General features: G+C 39.4%; 1 protein-coding gene across 15 annotated transcripts in view; it reads left to right on the forward strand.

The window, feature by feature from the left end:
* FGD4 (FYVE, RhoGEF and PH domain containing 4) overlaps window positions 1-15,472 on the forward strand; it is a 260,303-nt gene that overhangs the window by 178,792 nt on the left and 66,039 nt on the right. For all 15 annotated transcript variants that reach the window (XM_060657951.3, XM_060657950.3, XM_060657952.3 and 12 more), the window contains 4 exons: window positions 4,613-4,751; window positions 7,009-7,067; window positions 7,402-7,548; window positions 13,856-14,028. In XM_060657951.3, the coding sequence (XP_060513934.1) occupies window positions 4,613-4,751; window positions 7,009-7,067; window positions 7,402-7,548; window positions 13,856-14,028 (518 nt within the window). The remainder of the gene's footprint in view (window positions 1-4,612; window positions 4,752-7,008; window positions 7,068-7,401; window positions 7,549-13,855; window positions 14,029-15,472) is intronic.

Genomic DNA, 15,472 nt, shown 5'->3' on the forward strand with positions numbered 1-15,472 from the left:
GCTCCATGCTTTTAGTATCATATACATTACCTTTATATAGGTTTTAAATTCAATAATACAGTGATATTATTTTATATAATTTTGTATCTTTGAAAGAAGAGATGATATAAGAAAAAATGTACCAAAAAAAATTATTAACCCATATATTTACCATTTCTAGAGTAAGTTCCTTTCTACAAAGGGTGTTAAATGTTTTGGGTTACCTGGGTGGCTCAGTCAATTAAGCATCCAACTTCGGCTCAGGCCATGATCTCATGGTTTGTGAGTTTGAGCCCCACATCGGGCTCTGTGCTGACAACTCAGAGCCTGGAGCCTGCTTTGGATTCTGTGCCCCTCCACTGCTCACACACACACTCTCTGTATCTCAAAAATAAATAAACTTTAAAAATTTTAAAAGAAAGAGTGATAAATGTTTCTTACAAGGCAGAGATTGGATAGTAACAAATTTTCTTGGTCTTTTTTTGGGAAAATCTTTATTTTTTTCTTCACTACTGAATTGATAGTGTTGCTAGATACAGAATCTGGGTTAATAGGTTTTTTTTTTTCTTTCAGCAAAATGAATGTCATTCACTGTACTCTGTCCTCTGTTGTTTCATATGGGAAGTTATTAATTATATTATTTCCTGTATGTGCTGAATTGCTTTTCTCTTGCTATTTTCAAATTTATCTCTTTGCTTTTTTCTTTCAACAGTATGTATCTAATGTAAATCTTTCTATATTTATCTTGCTTAGGATTGAATTTCTGGGATGTGTAGGGTTTTTTTTAATTAATTTGAGAAGTTTTCAGCCATTATTTCTTCAAATAATTTGCTCCAAGTACACATATGTTGGTGTTCTTGATGTTATTCTACAAGTTTCTGAGACTATTCATTTTTCTTCAGTCTTTTTTCTGTTCTCCGGATTGTATAATTTCTATTAATCTTTCTTTGAATTCATTTTTTTCTTTTTTTTCTTTTTTTTAATATTTATTTTTGAGAGAGACAGCGAGAGTGAGCAGCGGAGGGACAGAGAGACAGGGGCAGAGGATCCGAACCAGGCTCTGTGCTGACAGCAGCAAGCCTGATGCATGAGATCATGACCTGAGCCAAAGTCTGGTACTCAACTGACTGAGCCACCCAGGCACTGTGATTTTTTCTTCTGCCATCTGGAATCTGCTGTTGAGTCCCTGCAGTGCATTTTTCATCCCGGCTATTGTATGGTTCAACTCCAGAATTTCCATTGGTTCTTTTTATAACACCTGTTTCCTCCTTGAAAATTGCTATTTGTGCATTCATTATTGTTACACTTTTCATGTTTTTCAAATACAATTTCCTTTAATTCTTTGAATGTTTTTATAATAGCTACGCTGAAGTCTTTGTCACCCACATCCAGTATCTGTGTTCAGAGACAGTTTCTTTTGATTGCCTTTTTTCTTCAGTATAGGTAACAGTTTACTATTCTCTGTCTCTCTTTTTTTTTTTTTTTTTTTTTTTTGTTGTTGTTGTTGTTGTTGTTGTTGTTGTTGAATACTGGACATTTTAGATAACCTATTGTAGCAACTCCAGATTTTGCTTTCCCCCACTGAAAGTGGCTTTGGTTACTTTCGTTTGTTTAGTAACTTGCTTATACTAAATCTATAAAATCTGTCTCTCTTCTGGTATGCTGTTGCCAATGTCTCTGTTCAGTTTTTTTGTTTAATATCCATGTGTGTGTATGTGATCCCAGCTTTGTAGGGATTACCCCTATGTCTGTGTAGGTTAGGGGTCAAACAGTTATTGAACAGAGATGATTAACTACCTAGAGCCAGTACGCTTCTGTCCTCTGCTGATGGACCTGTCTATGCATAGGGGAGCACATTTAAAGATCTGACCATTTTCAAGTCCACTGGACCCTTTTACATCTCCTCAGGACGAGTTCACAGCCTCAGGGTGGCCAGGAGACTGTGCTGAGTCAAGCTGTCTTCAGTCTCTGCTGATCATCTACAGAGCCTCAGCCAAGAAAATTATCTGCTCCCCTTCCCCAACACACAACCACAGCTTCAGCCCAGTGAAGCCATTGGTCTTCTCCACTTGCCCACCTCAGAACTATTCACTTTCACCAACAGTGTTCCTGGATGTGTGCCTCGCCCACCATTCCAAATCTAATAATATGAGCCCTCTTGAACTTTACCAGAGACACTGCCAGTCCCACCCCTGCTGAACCTTTCAGTCATTGAAACTTCCTTTGTTAGGGGAGGAATGGGTACGGCCTCAGGCCAGAATGCCACAGATTCTCACTGTTCTTACCCAAAGGTCAACAATTTTCAAAGCATAAATACTTTTCAGATCGTTCTATGCCTTTCATCAGTCTCCAAAGTACCAAAATGGTCGTTTTATCAGTTTTATCCCCCTTTCTAGTTGCGTTTTCCAGGGGGGATTTTGCTAGTCTGCTCTCTCAGCCATAACCAAAAGTCCTGCCTCTTCCCATTTACTCTTTCTTTTTCTTCTCTCATCATTAAGCACTCATCTACCTTTCTGAATACTGGCTCCTTTGATTCTTTTACTAGCCCCTTTTACTTATACTGAAATGTGGACAGAGTACAAGAATGTGGCCCTTCACATTCTTTTCAACCTCCACACCCTCTGTGATGTCACATGTTCCTGAGGCTTTAACCATCATGTCCTACAGATGCCTGTAGGGTCATTTTTCTAGTCTGTTTCCTGCCTCTAAACTGTCATTGCACCTTGTTGAATGCTGGTTACACAACTCTGTATCGACATTTTGCTATCAAAACAAAGTCAACATGTTCCATTCCTGCCTTTAGCGCCCAAGTACTTTTTCCATCTTGATTTTTTGTGCCTTATACAGAGTAGCTTGTGGTTATGTGATTATTAGAACAAATATTTTCTCGTTCACCAGAGTTTGATAAGTTAACTTTATCTTTCGTCACTTTTCCTCATTCTCTGTGCATTAATTTGCCTGTGAAACAGTATACTGAAGATGTTTAGTATGCTTACTGCATAGTAAGTGTTCACTAAATGATGGTGGTGGTAGTGGCCATTACTGTTTTATGAAATCTTTAAAATTCTATCTCTGAAATATCAGTCTTCTCCCTATTATGAGGCATTGTTGAGGTGTTGAAAAGAGTAGTGGACTGGGAATCAACTGAATTTAGGATTCTAGTTTGCCACTTAGTCATGGGACCTTGGATGACTTTAACTTCTCTGAGCCACGGTTTCTTCGTGTAAAAATGTGGGGATCGGTAATATTTTCTATATTTCATGGATATATAATATTATATATTATAGGCTTGGAGAAAGTCAAATGAGATGACTAAACTTATAACATCAATATTCTACACTTTATTAAGTAAAGTTATGATTTCCTCAGCTTCCATGGTGATTTCAGACTCTATACTTTTTTCCTGGTCTACAGTAATCCCTTCCAAACTAATATCCCCACATCTCCCCACTGCAGTAAGTTAAGTCACACTGCAGTAAGTTAATGTTAACACATCTCAAATCTAATGCTATTGCTCTCCTACACGAAAACCTGCATTAGATGAAGCAAGTCTAAATAATTCACCTTGACTTAATTACCCCATATTACCTGTTCTTCCTCAGCCCCTGTTTCCCCATACATATCTTATTGCCAACAAAACTCAACATGTTTCATGCCTGACTGTTGTTCTCCAAGGTCCCTCTTCCTGCCCTTCGACCCCGGTCTTCACTTCCCTTTGCACCAGCAGCTGTCCTTATCAGAGTTCATGTTGAATGCTCTCTTGTCTGTGAATGCTTTAGTTTCTTGTTTGCTTTGAATGCAAACATCATGTCTTAAGACAACTTTTATACCCTTCAGTGCCTTGATCATGGTAAGAGTCTAATAACTATTTTAATTGGATTCCTGGTTTGTTTAATATGAACAAGAACATGTCTTATTTTTCAAGTAATCTTTTCCCTGTCTTAACAGCTTATTGAAAGCAAAGGCTATATAGACTAAATTTTGCTGTAAGACAAGGAGATCTATTTACAGAGTTCAGTTTCTAATGGAAAAGACTACCGTGACCTAATGAAAAATTAAAATTTTGTGACAGATACTAAGACACTCAGATCTTGTCATTCTTCTCTGTGGAGTCTTTAAGTTCAAAGGAAATGACATTTATGGTAGCCTTGATATTAAACAGTTTCTGCTGAGTCCAAAGTCATTTAACGCAGTTGGGCCTAGTGAACCTCATTAAATACATGCATCTTTTAAAAATCTCTGGAGTCTGATTCAATAATGTGACCACACAAGCCTTTCTAGTGACTGATTGAAGTGGTTGCCAGCAATCTGAGAATTTTCTTCCTTAAAATTCTACTTGATTTTTCTTTCTGTTCTTACTCTAGTTTGGTGGGCCTCAAACTTCCATGGTGTAAGAAACTGGGATGTTTTCAAATGCATCTTCCCAGGCCTGAGCCTCAAAGATTGTGGTTTCATTATTGGGGTGGGGTTCAGAATTTGCATTTTAATAGTGCCTTAGATCAATCTAATGCAGGTGATCCACAGAGCACGCTTTGTAGGGAAATCCTGTCCACGATTAAAGTTCCGTATGACCGTTTTTAGATTGGCCAACTTAATTTTTAAATCTTTCTTTAAAAAACCTCTCTCATTATAGAGACAGAAGGTGTGCGGGAGCTTGACTTTGCAGCACCACATGCTAGAACCTGTTCAACGGATCCCCCGGTATGAGATGCTCCTCAAGGACTACCTAAGGAAGTTGCCCCCTGACTCTCCAGACTGGAACGATGCTAAAAGTAAATGCTCCTCCCCCACCCCCTTTCTGCTCTGGGGTAATCAAGTGGCCAGGAAGGCTTGTGGTTAAAGAGAGAGATAGGTCTCACAGCCAACTTAGTAAGATATTGCTGCCCAAAAATAGCCTCATCGGAAATTGTCATCAACAGCTCGATTAGGCAAGCACTTCTGAGCCCAGATCCCAGGTTTAGAGAAAGGCAAATCACAGTTCTCATGCTGATTTCATGTTAATCTGAAACAGTAGTCTTAGAGACATCTGGAATAGCAATACACAATTACCTTCTCACAGAAAGAACACAACCATTCAGAATTACTGGTGCTGCTGGTTAATTAGATAGGTTGATACATACCAAGAAAGCTAACATGACATTTACTGTGTAAAAATAACCTAAGCAAACTTGGCTCTACCTACCCTGAAAGAGAAGAGAAAGTGATGCTTTTTAGTGTCAGTTAACATTTTCTCAGGAAAACTTTATTCCTATTCCTCCAGTTGCCTTTTATTTTTTCACTGGTTCCTAATGAATGATTTTTTTTTAAAGACTCAGGAGTTTCAATACTTTAGCTTTCTCAGGTTCTTTCAAAAAAACAAAGCATGCGACTCTCGATCTAGGGATCATGAGTTCAAGTCCCCCGTTGGGTGTATAGCTTACTTGAAAAAAAATTTTTTAATTAAAAAAAAAAAATCAGGTAACTGAAGGGAAGAATGAAAATTTAAGAGATAGGGATGGCTTAGGGTCAAGTACTAACAGTGCTGCTGTACAATCTTGAAACATTGGTACTTTGCTAATAATTGCTTGTCTTTATTATAAATGAACCCTGGCAAGAGATGAGAACACAGAACACAATCTTTGGTCTCGGCACCTGGGTCTTTTTTTGAACACAGGCTTTCTCTGATGCATTTCTCCTGCCATCCAAGTGAGTCAGTGACCACAGGAACTTCTCTTCTTCCCTTTCTCCCTTTACGGTTTAGAATTATCCTGACTTGACTTCTGTTTTCCACTTCATGCCCACTTCACACTCCTCTGGGCTAAGTGGTTGGTTTTGGCGACAGAATTAGTGGTAGGACTAAGGGTGGGATGACTGCTACTCTTCCTCAAACTGCTGATCCCAGGCTATTTTGTTTCCCTCTACCTTGGAGCCTGTGTGACATGCACAGCATTCCCCAATCAGGATAGTTCTCCAAAATCTAAATAAAAATTCAGTGTCTTCTAAACTCAAAGACTTAGACTTGCCCTAAGGTGGCAGGGTCAAAAATGAGACTGTTAGCAACACTGTAGGGCATTTTATTTCTCTCTTTGCTTTCCCATTGCTCCTTAAACTAATATCGTAAGGAAATCACAAAAGTGCTTTTAGAGACCCAAAAGAGAGGAGAAAGCAACAAAAGTGCATTCTGTTCAGCCACGGAACAAAGAAGAGAATTGGGTCCAGAAGTAATGAGGTTGTTGTGGTAACAGAATTAAGCAGGCTGTGGTATTCCTAAGATAAAAAGGAAAGAGCAGGACATGATTTAGGATTGAGGGCATTCCCTGGGGTTGATCCTCCAGGAGGCCTCAGCCTCCAGAGCCCTTCCCCAGCAGCACTGGGGCTCCTACCTTGCCCACACCAGATGGCTCCTGTTCCCACCTCTCCCACTGCCTCCGCAGCAGAGCCTTCCTTCAGCATTGTCATCAGCTGATTCCCCTTTGCCCGACCAAGAATAGAACTGTGAATATGTTTCACCAAAGAAAGTTGGTTATGCGTGGTGGTTAATTTGCTTATAAAACTAATAAAATAGTACTGCTGAAATGTTGTAGGACATTGAATCAGAAGATGTAGGTTCCAGTGTGTCCCTACAGTATCATAGTTGTGTGACCTTGGCCAAGCCACATCACTCGCCATTCCTTTCATCTGCCGAGTGGAGCTAACAGACTCTCCATTCAAGGTTGTGGAAGAGTTGAGTGACGTAATATATTTGAAAGCATGTGGCGAAGTGCCTTATGCCAATCTAGTGTACATGGTAATTGTTAATTTTGAAGGTCCGTTATCTGGGTCATATATAAAAATGTGTATGACTATTTACGAGGAAGTATCCTTCAAGTTCCAAATAATCTCACAAATGAAGTTCTGAAAGTATTCATTTTGTAAATGGAAGTTGCCCCTGCTTTTGGTGTCAGATGTACAGTCTCAGGTTTCTTCTTACTATAACGTTACGTTATTCAGCTATCTAGTAGCGTCGTAATGACAAAATACATTTATTTACTTTTCTTTTTTCCCATTTAGAATCACTTGAGATTATATCTACGGCAGCAAGCCATTCTAATAGTGCAATAAGAAAAATGGTAAGTAATTTTCAGAGGAGTTGGAAATCTTCTAGTTAGATAATTGTCAATAATATAGCCTAATGTTATCTGTAGGTTTGGACCAAAATGAATTGGTAAAGGTGAACAAAAAAAAGATTATTTATAAAGTGTTCAGTGTTATGTGGAATAATCCTGTCCTCTTTTCCCCCCTGTTTCAATTTGCTCGGAACTGACACATTTTATACCAAATTTGTGCTTAGTCCCAATCCCTTCTGCATTATTTGGATTTTAGCTAAGGTCATTGTATTATTAAAGGCACGAAAGTAAAACCTCCCTTTATTTGGTCTTGCTGTATTTTGTTTTCATTTCCTAGGAGAATCTAAAGAAACTCTTAGAGATTTATGAAATGTTGGGAGAGGAAGAAGACATTGTCAATCCTTCAAACGAACTCATAAAAGAAGGACAGATCCTGAAACTCGCTGCTCGGAACACATCAGCACAAGAACGCTACCTTTTCTTAGTGAGTATTCTAGTGTGAGCTGGTCACGTAACAGTAATTCAGAGACGTGGTTCTGTACATCTTGGAAAAGTAGGATGCTTGTGTGCTCACCAAAGCAATTCTGTCTAATCTGGTTTAGTCAACACTGTTAGGATTCCACATAAGACAATGTCCTTTAGTAACTGAAACTTGTTCCTTCAAGGACTCAAATCTTAAAGTATTTTAAAAATAAATTTTCTGTGTACTTACCATGTGTCAGTTACTTCAGTAACCTACAGTTGATGACAACTTGTCTATGATGATCTTAGCCATCAGTTGTGGGGGCAGGGTATGTTTTCTCAAATTTTCCTAGTTTCAGATTCACTCTTTCCTTCAGTTCTTAGAGGCTAATGAGTACCATTTTCTGACAAGTGTTCTCTTTCGAATCCTCTCTGATCACTACTTTAATCTTTCCAGTTTGAGGAAGTATATACTCAAGGTTGTGAAGCTTATGCCTAAAATATCTCTGAAAAATGCATGAGTTTGCCACATAGTTCCTTTACATTGGAGGCAGTCCCTGTCCTTTCCTTTACTTCCTGGAAATGACATTTAGTCTGGGGCTTATCTCAAATGTTAAGAGCACTTCCTGGGGCATCCAGGCCATTATGTTTTTAGTCTCTGTTAATTCCAGTTCCTTTCTATATCTAATGATGTGATAATAATCAGAATAATAGCTAATGTGGAGTAACAATAAGCTAACACTGAGTAATAGCTAGTAAATGTTAGCTATTGTTGTGATTGTTATTATCGTCCAAGAAACCAGACACATTGGTCATGAGGCTTGCCCAGTGAATGGCCCACGATACCTTCTCAGGATGTTACTCACATCTGACTTTCTGGTGCAGGACAGTCCTCTCATCAGCCATACTATGAGTTTATTTGGGAGCTTACAGGGTTTTTTTTCCCTCTGGTTACAGCCTCCTTTGATAGGAAAACTTATAGGAACTAATTACCATGCATAGTAGTATTCAGTATCTCTCATTTTTCAAAAAGAACATTTGGTCACCATATTTATTACCTAGCAGCTCTTCCAAGTTTGTATACAACTCAAGAAGATTGAAAACATGTCTACACAAAACTTGTATGTGAATGCTTATGCAGAATTATTCATAATAGCCAAAATATGTGGACATACGGATATAGTGGTATATCTATGCAATGGAATGTTATATGGCAGTAAAAAGGAATAGAACACTGATACATGCTATATGAATGAACTTTGAAAGCACTTTGACAAGTGAAAGAAGCCATTCCCAGAAGCCCATACTGTATGCTTTCATTTATATGCAATGTCCAGAGTAGGCAATGGAGAGAGGCAGGATGTAAGTAGAGGTTGCCTAGGGCTGGTGGGGAAAAGGAAATGGACAGAGTTTCCATTTGGAGTCATGAAATGTTCTGGGAGTAGATAGCAGTGATGCTTGCACAATTTATAGCTATACCAAAAACCATGAATTGTCATTTTAAAAGGGTAAATTTTATGGTATATGAATTATATCTCTATAACTTTATAAGATTTATAGATACTATCCAATTAACTCCAAAATCTTCATTTGAGATCAACAAAAATACTTTACCACTGAGAGATCATACAGAGAGCTAAAAATGTAAATCTAGGACTTGTGATGCCATGTCAGGGTTCTGAGCTCTAATTATTTTGAAATGTATGATTGTTGTTTAGGTACAGTGAGACCACTAGATCAGGAGAAAATTGCCATGAAAAAGATCATTATACGCAGAGATTCCTCAAAGGAGAGGCTTGCCATACCATGGGGGGGGGGGGGGGGGGGGTGGTTACACAAGAAAGCATCAGAGTCCATAAGGAGACAGAGGAACCAAACAGAAAATGTGAGCAAGAGTGTTTATTATGGGTTCAGTGAGAAGGAATGGGCAAGACAAAATAAACAGACTTAGGATTTGCTAGTTTACATAATTCCATCAGGCTCTGGGGTATATACTGGCTGTTGTCTGAGTGATTAGGGCAGGGGAATACTGGCCCAGGGTGTAAAAGCTCAAAAAAGGAGGTGGTTAGGGTATGGCCTCTGGATTGGTTGGTTTCCATATGAAAAGCATGCATGTAGGTCACTCATTTACTACTTCTAGCAAGTGGATAACCCGAAGAAGGACAAATCCCTCCATTGTCAGCAAAGCCCCAAGATGTCAAAGCATCAAAAATACAGATTAGGGACGCTTAGGTGGCTCAGTCAGTTAAGTGTCTGACTCTTGATTTTGGCTCAAGTCATGACAGTCGAGTTCCGTATTGGGCTCTGCACTGACAGCACGGATCCTGCTTGGGATTCTCTCTCTCCCTCTCTCTACCCCTACCCTGCTCATGTGCACTTGCTCTCTCTCTAAATAAATAAATAAACTTAAAAAAAAAAAAAAACAGATTAAAAAGACATGCTTAATATACTATTTGGGGCAAAATGCCTGGGAGTTAATGTCTTCCCTCTACCAATGTCTTCCCTCTGCCTTTCCCCTTCTTTTAGGTGCTTAGGTAATTTCCTTTCCCTTCTTCTGCATGATTGTTACAGTTTCAATACTTAAGCTTCTAGCTCTGTGTCTAACCAATTGCCTTGGTTTAATCTTCACATTTGAGAATTATCCTGGAAATAGTTTTAGGTTGAATATCTTGGTGCAGAGCCAAATTAAGCAGCTATTTGGAGGACAGATGGCAAGGAGCCTTGGGGAACTACAGCCATAGTGTCTTTGAAGAAAGGACCCATCTCGTTCCACTTATTGTAAGCTATCAAACCTCTCTTGCCGTTGCCTCCCCGGAGAATGGAGTCCTAGAGCAAGAGTTACTGGAAAGCCGCATTCGTCTTGTGAAGACCATCTTAAAAGCATCTCTGTAGGTCCGTTCTCTTGATCCCAGCACGCCCACCCACCTCCATCCCCTGCACTGTTATTGTCGCGCACCCTCCTCTTGCCAGCACACTTTGCTTTGCATAGAGCATTTTGGTTTTTTATACATAGTAACCTCAGCAACCTTTCTTATTTTTGTCTCTAGAAAGAATATGAGGGCTAGTTTTCTGTGTCCTTCTCTGGTGGTATTATTACATTTCTCTAAAAAAGCCAAATTGCATTTAGAATCTGATTTCAACATTCAGCTGACCTTCATGTGTTTGCACGTTTTCTTGCCTCCACACCATACTTGTTTGTATTACTGCAGTGTATTCTGTTGACTAAACTATATAACCACACCTGATATCTGAATGTTTAAAAAAAAAATCACTAAACTATCCTACAGAATGACCCGGGAGGTTTTTATTCTTGGCCCTTTGGAGTTCTAGCCTTTATTTGCCTGTAGCTGGACAGGTTTTGATTTCCCTCTGCCATTCCATGACTTATTTAAACTTTGAATACAGAGCAGGCACTGGAAATTTTCTCCAATAATGTACTTTTTTCTTTTACCTTTTAAAACAAACTGGAATGAAACTGTCACTGGCGAGACATGAAATTGAATTGTTTCAGTTAAATACACATTTTAAGAGACTTAATATGAGTAGTTGAGGACACTGGAGATCAAGAAGGGGGACTCGCCCTGTGTTTTTAATAAAATTGAGACTGGCTTCTAGCTTAGCACTTCTGGAGCTTGCTCCCCAGCCAGAGATTACATGTCCATAACGACTTCTGAGCTGTGGCCATGGATAACAAGGGATCTCCTGCACCGAAAGGGAAAGTCAATCTACTTGGTGCTGCACTTGCTATCACTTCTTCTTCAGCACCAGCAGAAACCCAGAGGCAAGGTGATAACGGCTTTCACCAAAGGAGCAGGGTTCACAGAGGGAACAAGAGTGACTACCTAATTCCTGTACATAATATGGCATCTGCTACTTCGTAAGCGCTATTTTATGTCTGTCAAGAGCTCTTACTTTCAGCTGTAAGAAAGAAGAAAAAAGGTATTTATTGATGAGCATTAGATTGTGACATGAGTTCTAGAAGGGTGATAAAACAGTTATTGACCATTGAGAACGTAAAGCCCCAATTAGGAAGACTATATAAGAAGGGAAACATAATCTTGCAAGTGTAAAACAAAGAGAAACATCGTTCATAAAACAGTCTGTCATCTTGCATGAGTGTTAACTGCAAAAACCAAATGCCAAGAATTTCCACATTCATGGACGGTGTTTCTATAAAATAAGAAGACTTTGCTGAACTTTATAAAGTGAACTGGGTACAGCATCAGATAACTCAGAAATTTTATGGCATGACATTACATTTGTCACTCAATTTGCAGAAAATGAGGCTGTTGTTGCTGTCTTGAAAGTTGAGCCCTGTGCATGTCGGCGGCTCTCCCCTTCCTGCTGCACTGTTTACAGCCTGGACCAAATCCACTCCTGAGATGGCCTTCGTACAAGATAGAGAGAAATGTTAACACAAACAGCAGCAAGCTGTTGCATTAACCAAGCTGGATGGTGATGAGAGCCTTTCAGAGTGTTTTCAAATCCCTAAGTCCTGTGTACTGCAATGAGGCTAGTGATTGCCATACTTAGAACACAGCGGACTGTTAATAATAGGGCATAGGTCATTAGGGTTCTCTTCTAGAAATGTAAATGTGAAATGTGGTGCTGAGATGCATCTGTTAAAGTGTATTTAGTGCCCTTTTATTTCCATTGAGGAAATGAAATTTATGATGCTGGTTACAGGATGTTGCATAATAATGCACAAGGAACAACCGATGAGAAATTTGCTTTCAGAATGAGTACAATGGACAGTGTCACATAAACAGGTTGAAATGTTTTCAGAACCCATCAGGATTTCTTGTCTTGATGGCTTAGGTGGAGCCAAATGGGACCTGGTTCAACAGGACAGTTTTCTTCATTTAATCCTCTTAACAACCTGTGACTTTTAGAGATAATTATCCTGAGACAGGAGAAGTTATGTAGTGCATAGTCCCCAGTTGCCCTTGTCTTCCAAAAATATATGTGACTCTAGAAACAGTGTAAGAGACAATAATAGGAAGAAAGAAGGTAAGTATGGACCTTCTTTAGGAATCTGCCTACAGATTAACCTAAGTATTTAGTCTTTCCTCTTTCTGTATGTTTTAATATACTCAAAAGTAAATTAAATGCCTCCCCAAACTTACTGCTTGGTCCTGATTAGCAGGGGTAGTTCATTGTTGACTAGAAATGAGGTATTATACAAAGTTTGATTCAGTTTTCAAAATAAAGTCCTTCATGTTACTTAAATTTTTTTCAAATGTTTATTTTTGAGTTAGAGAAAGCACGAGTCGGGAGGAGCAGAGAGAGAGGGAGACAGAGGATCTGAAGCGGGCTCTGAGCTGACAGTAGAGAGCCCAATGCGGGGCTCGAACTCACAAACCATGAGATCATGACCTGAGCCAAAGTTGGACGCTTAACTGACTAAGCCACCCAGGTACCCAGAAGGTCCTTCATTTTAAAAGCAGATCTGGTAAAGCAGATCTTTAAAAACTTTTTGCCAAAATAGATGACTTCTCTATTCATACATGACAAATTCTTAAGATGTGGGCCAATATAAAACAGTAACTTCGATTTTTATGTAGGGCTTAGTGTGCTAACCCCACATGTTCTAAAGTAATAATTTGGGTTTTTTTTAACCTAATATTAAACACACAAAAATAATTGCTAAAAATTACTCTTTTTCTCTAATAACTATTGTAGACTTGCTTTGTAAGACACAACAATTAGAAATTTTGATGCCTAAGGGCTTCAACTTATGTGGTTGAGAATTTCAGGTCCTGGTATGTGGAAAGTCCTTAATAAATTATTGCTGAATTTAATTGAACTAATTTTCTTAATAGTACAAATGATGATTGATTTAAATATCAATAAACTATGAAGGGCACCCAGTGGCTCAGTTGGTTAAGCGTCCAACTCTAGATTTTGGCTCAGGTCATGATCTTGCAATTTGTGAGATCAAGCCTCACATCAGGCTCTGCACTGACAGTGTGAAGCCTGCTGGGGATTTTCTGTCTCTCTCTCTCCCTCTCTCCCTCTCTCCCCCTCTCCCTCTCTCCCTCTCTCCCTCTCTCCCTTTGCTCCTTCCCCTCTCTCAAAATAAATAAAAACATTAATAATTAATTATTATGAACCAATAAAGAGAAATATGTTATAAATTTTAAAATAGGGTAATTTTGATATAGGCCTAAAATCTCAATATAGTATTTCAATAATTTTGCTCACATAGAAAGTATGATATTCCCTAGAAATTCCTTGGAATTTTTGCCTAGGGCTACTTTTCGTATTGGTCACTTTCCTCTTTCTTCTTTGTTTTCTTACTTGTTGATGTGTGTTCTGTCTCCTTGCAGTTCAACAACATGTTGCTGTATTGTGTACCAAGATTCAGCTTGGTGGGCTCTAAATTCACAGTTCGAACCAGGGTTGGCATCGATGGAATGAAAATTGTAGAGACCCACAATGAAGAGTATCCACACACTTTCCAGGTATCTGGAAAAGAGAGAACACTGGAGCTACAAGCCAGGTGAGAGATTCATTCACACAGCTTTCTACAAGCATTGGAAGGAGTTGTAGGACAGAATAATTCTGAGGATCTTTCCCAAGTGAATACTATAGACCTCTGGGAATCTGGTTGGCATAAGAGAAGTAGTAGAAGCTCTTAAAAGGCAAGAATGATGTCTTCCCTTTTGATTCCTCCGTAGTGCCTAGGATAGTGGTTTTGAGACGGTAAAAATTCAGTAAGTTACTTTGCCTCTTCAGATTTACAGGGTGCTCAGAGAATGAAGTTGTTGCATTCAAGCCAGGGTTTTGAGACTTGTAGGAAAAGGTTCTCCCCTAACACTTCCTCCCTCCGCCCTTCTTTTGGGTGCACAGTGTTTATTGATGCTTATTATTCCATGCTAAATGTTGAAGCATCAACTGTCAGTCCTTCAGTGTCTCTGCATTTGTGGGACTTGTTGGACTTTGATGGAGAGAATATTCAGAAGAGGCAGGGTAGAAAAGGTAATGATTCTCCTGACACAGTGGAGGATACATGAAGGGGGCCATTTAGAGCCCCCTTTCTAGTGGCCTCTAGAAACCAGGACTTCTGGAAGGGGTGATTCTTTTTTGCATGCTTTATTGAACTGGAAAGAAGGCTAGAGTTCTAGCATCCATCTCTCTAACCTAACCATGTTTAGAGGGGAAAAAACAATGAGAACCACTACAATGGATCATAGCTACCTGACGTGTGAACCTCTGGGAAACAGCATGCTGTCGGATTTTGAAATATCTGCCTTAGAAGACTGTCATCCATTTATCCTACAAAGACCTGTGTCATGGTGAAAATTGAGAACCTTCAGAAGGTCACAGATCAGAGGGTTAAGTACCAATCCTCACTCTGATGGTTCTGATACCCCAGGATCTGGAGACTCATAGAGCACTTCTGTTCCTTTTTGTTCTGTTGTAACTATAGTGTAGTTCTGAAGCTCATATGAATTCATCCTGGATACTTGGACTTAGTAACCATAAAAGCTTGAAGTTCAGACTTTCAAAAGAGAATAATTCATTCTGGCAGGAATCTGCCCAGGGAATCAGGGAATTGGTGATCTTACAGTTAGGGGAGATCCAGCAGGCTGGGAAAATTTGAAGAAATAGCCAGCCAGTACTTTGGTTTCCCACAGCAAATCTCTACTGAACCTGGCATTACTTAGGGAACTGCTAGGGGACTGCTCTGAGGATTAGAAGGTGGCATTTCAAGCATGAATTAAAAGTATAGAGGACTTGGCTTTGAATGCCATGGTTTTCCGACTTTATGGTGGGATTTGGGCCCCAGCCATTCAAACCCAAGGGAGGAAGGTATTTTGCTGTGCTTGGAGGTTCCTGACCTGAATCCTCACTCAGAGCCTGACTCACTGAGTGACTGGTTCTGGCAACGGGGAGGACTTATCAGTAGTTCTGACCCTCAGAGAAGTTTTCATTGCAGAAGA

This window comes from Panthera onca, chromosome B4 (genome assembly GCF_046562875.1).
Source record: "Panthera onca isolate mPanOnc1 chromosome B4, mPanOnc1 haplotype 2, whole genome shotgun sequence".
Lineage (NCBI taxonomy): Eukaryota > Metazoa > Chordata > Mammalia > Carnivora > Felidae > Panthera > Panthera onca.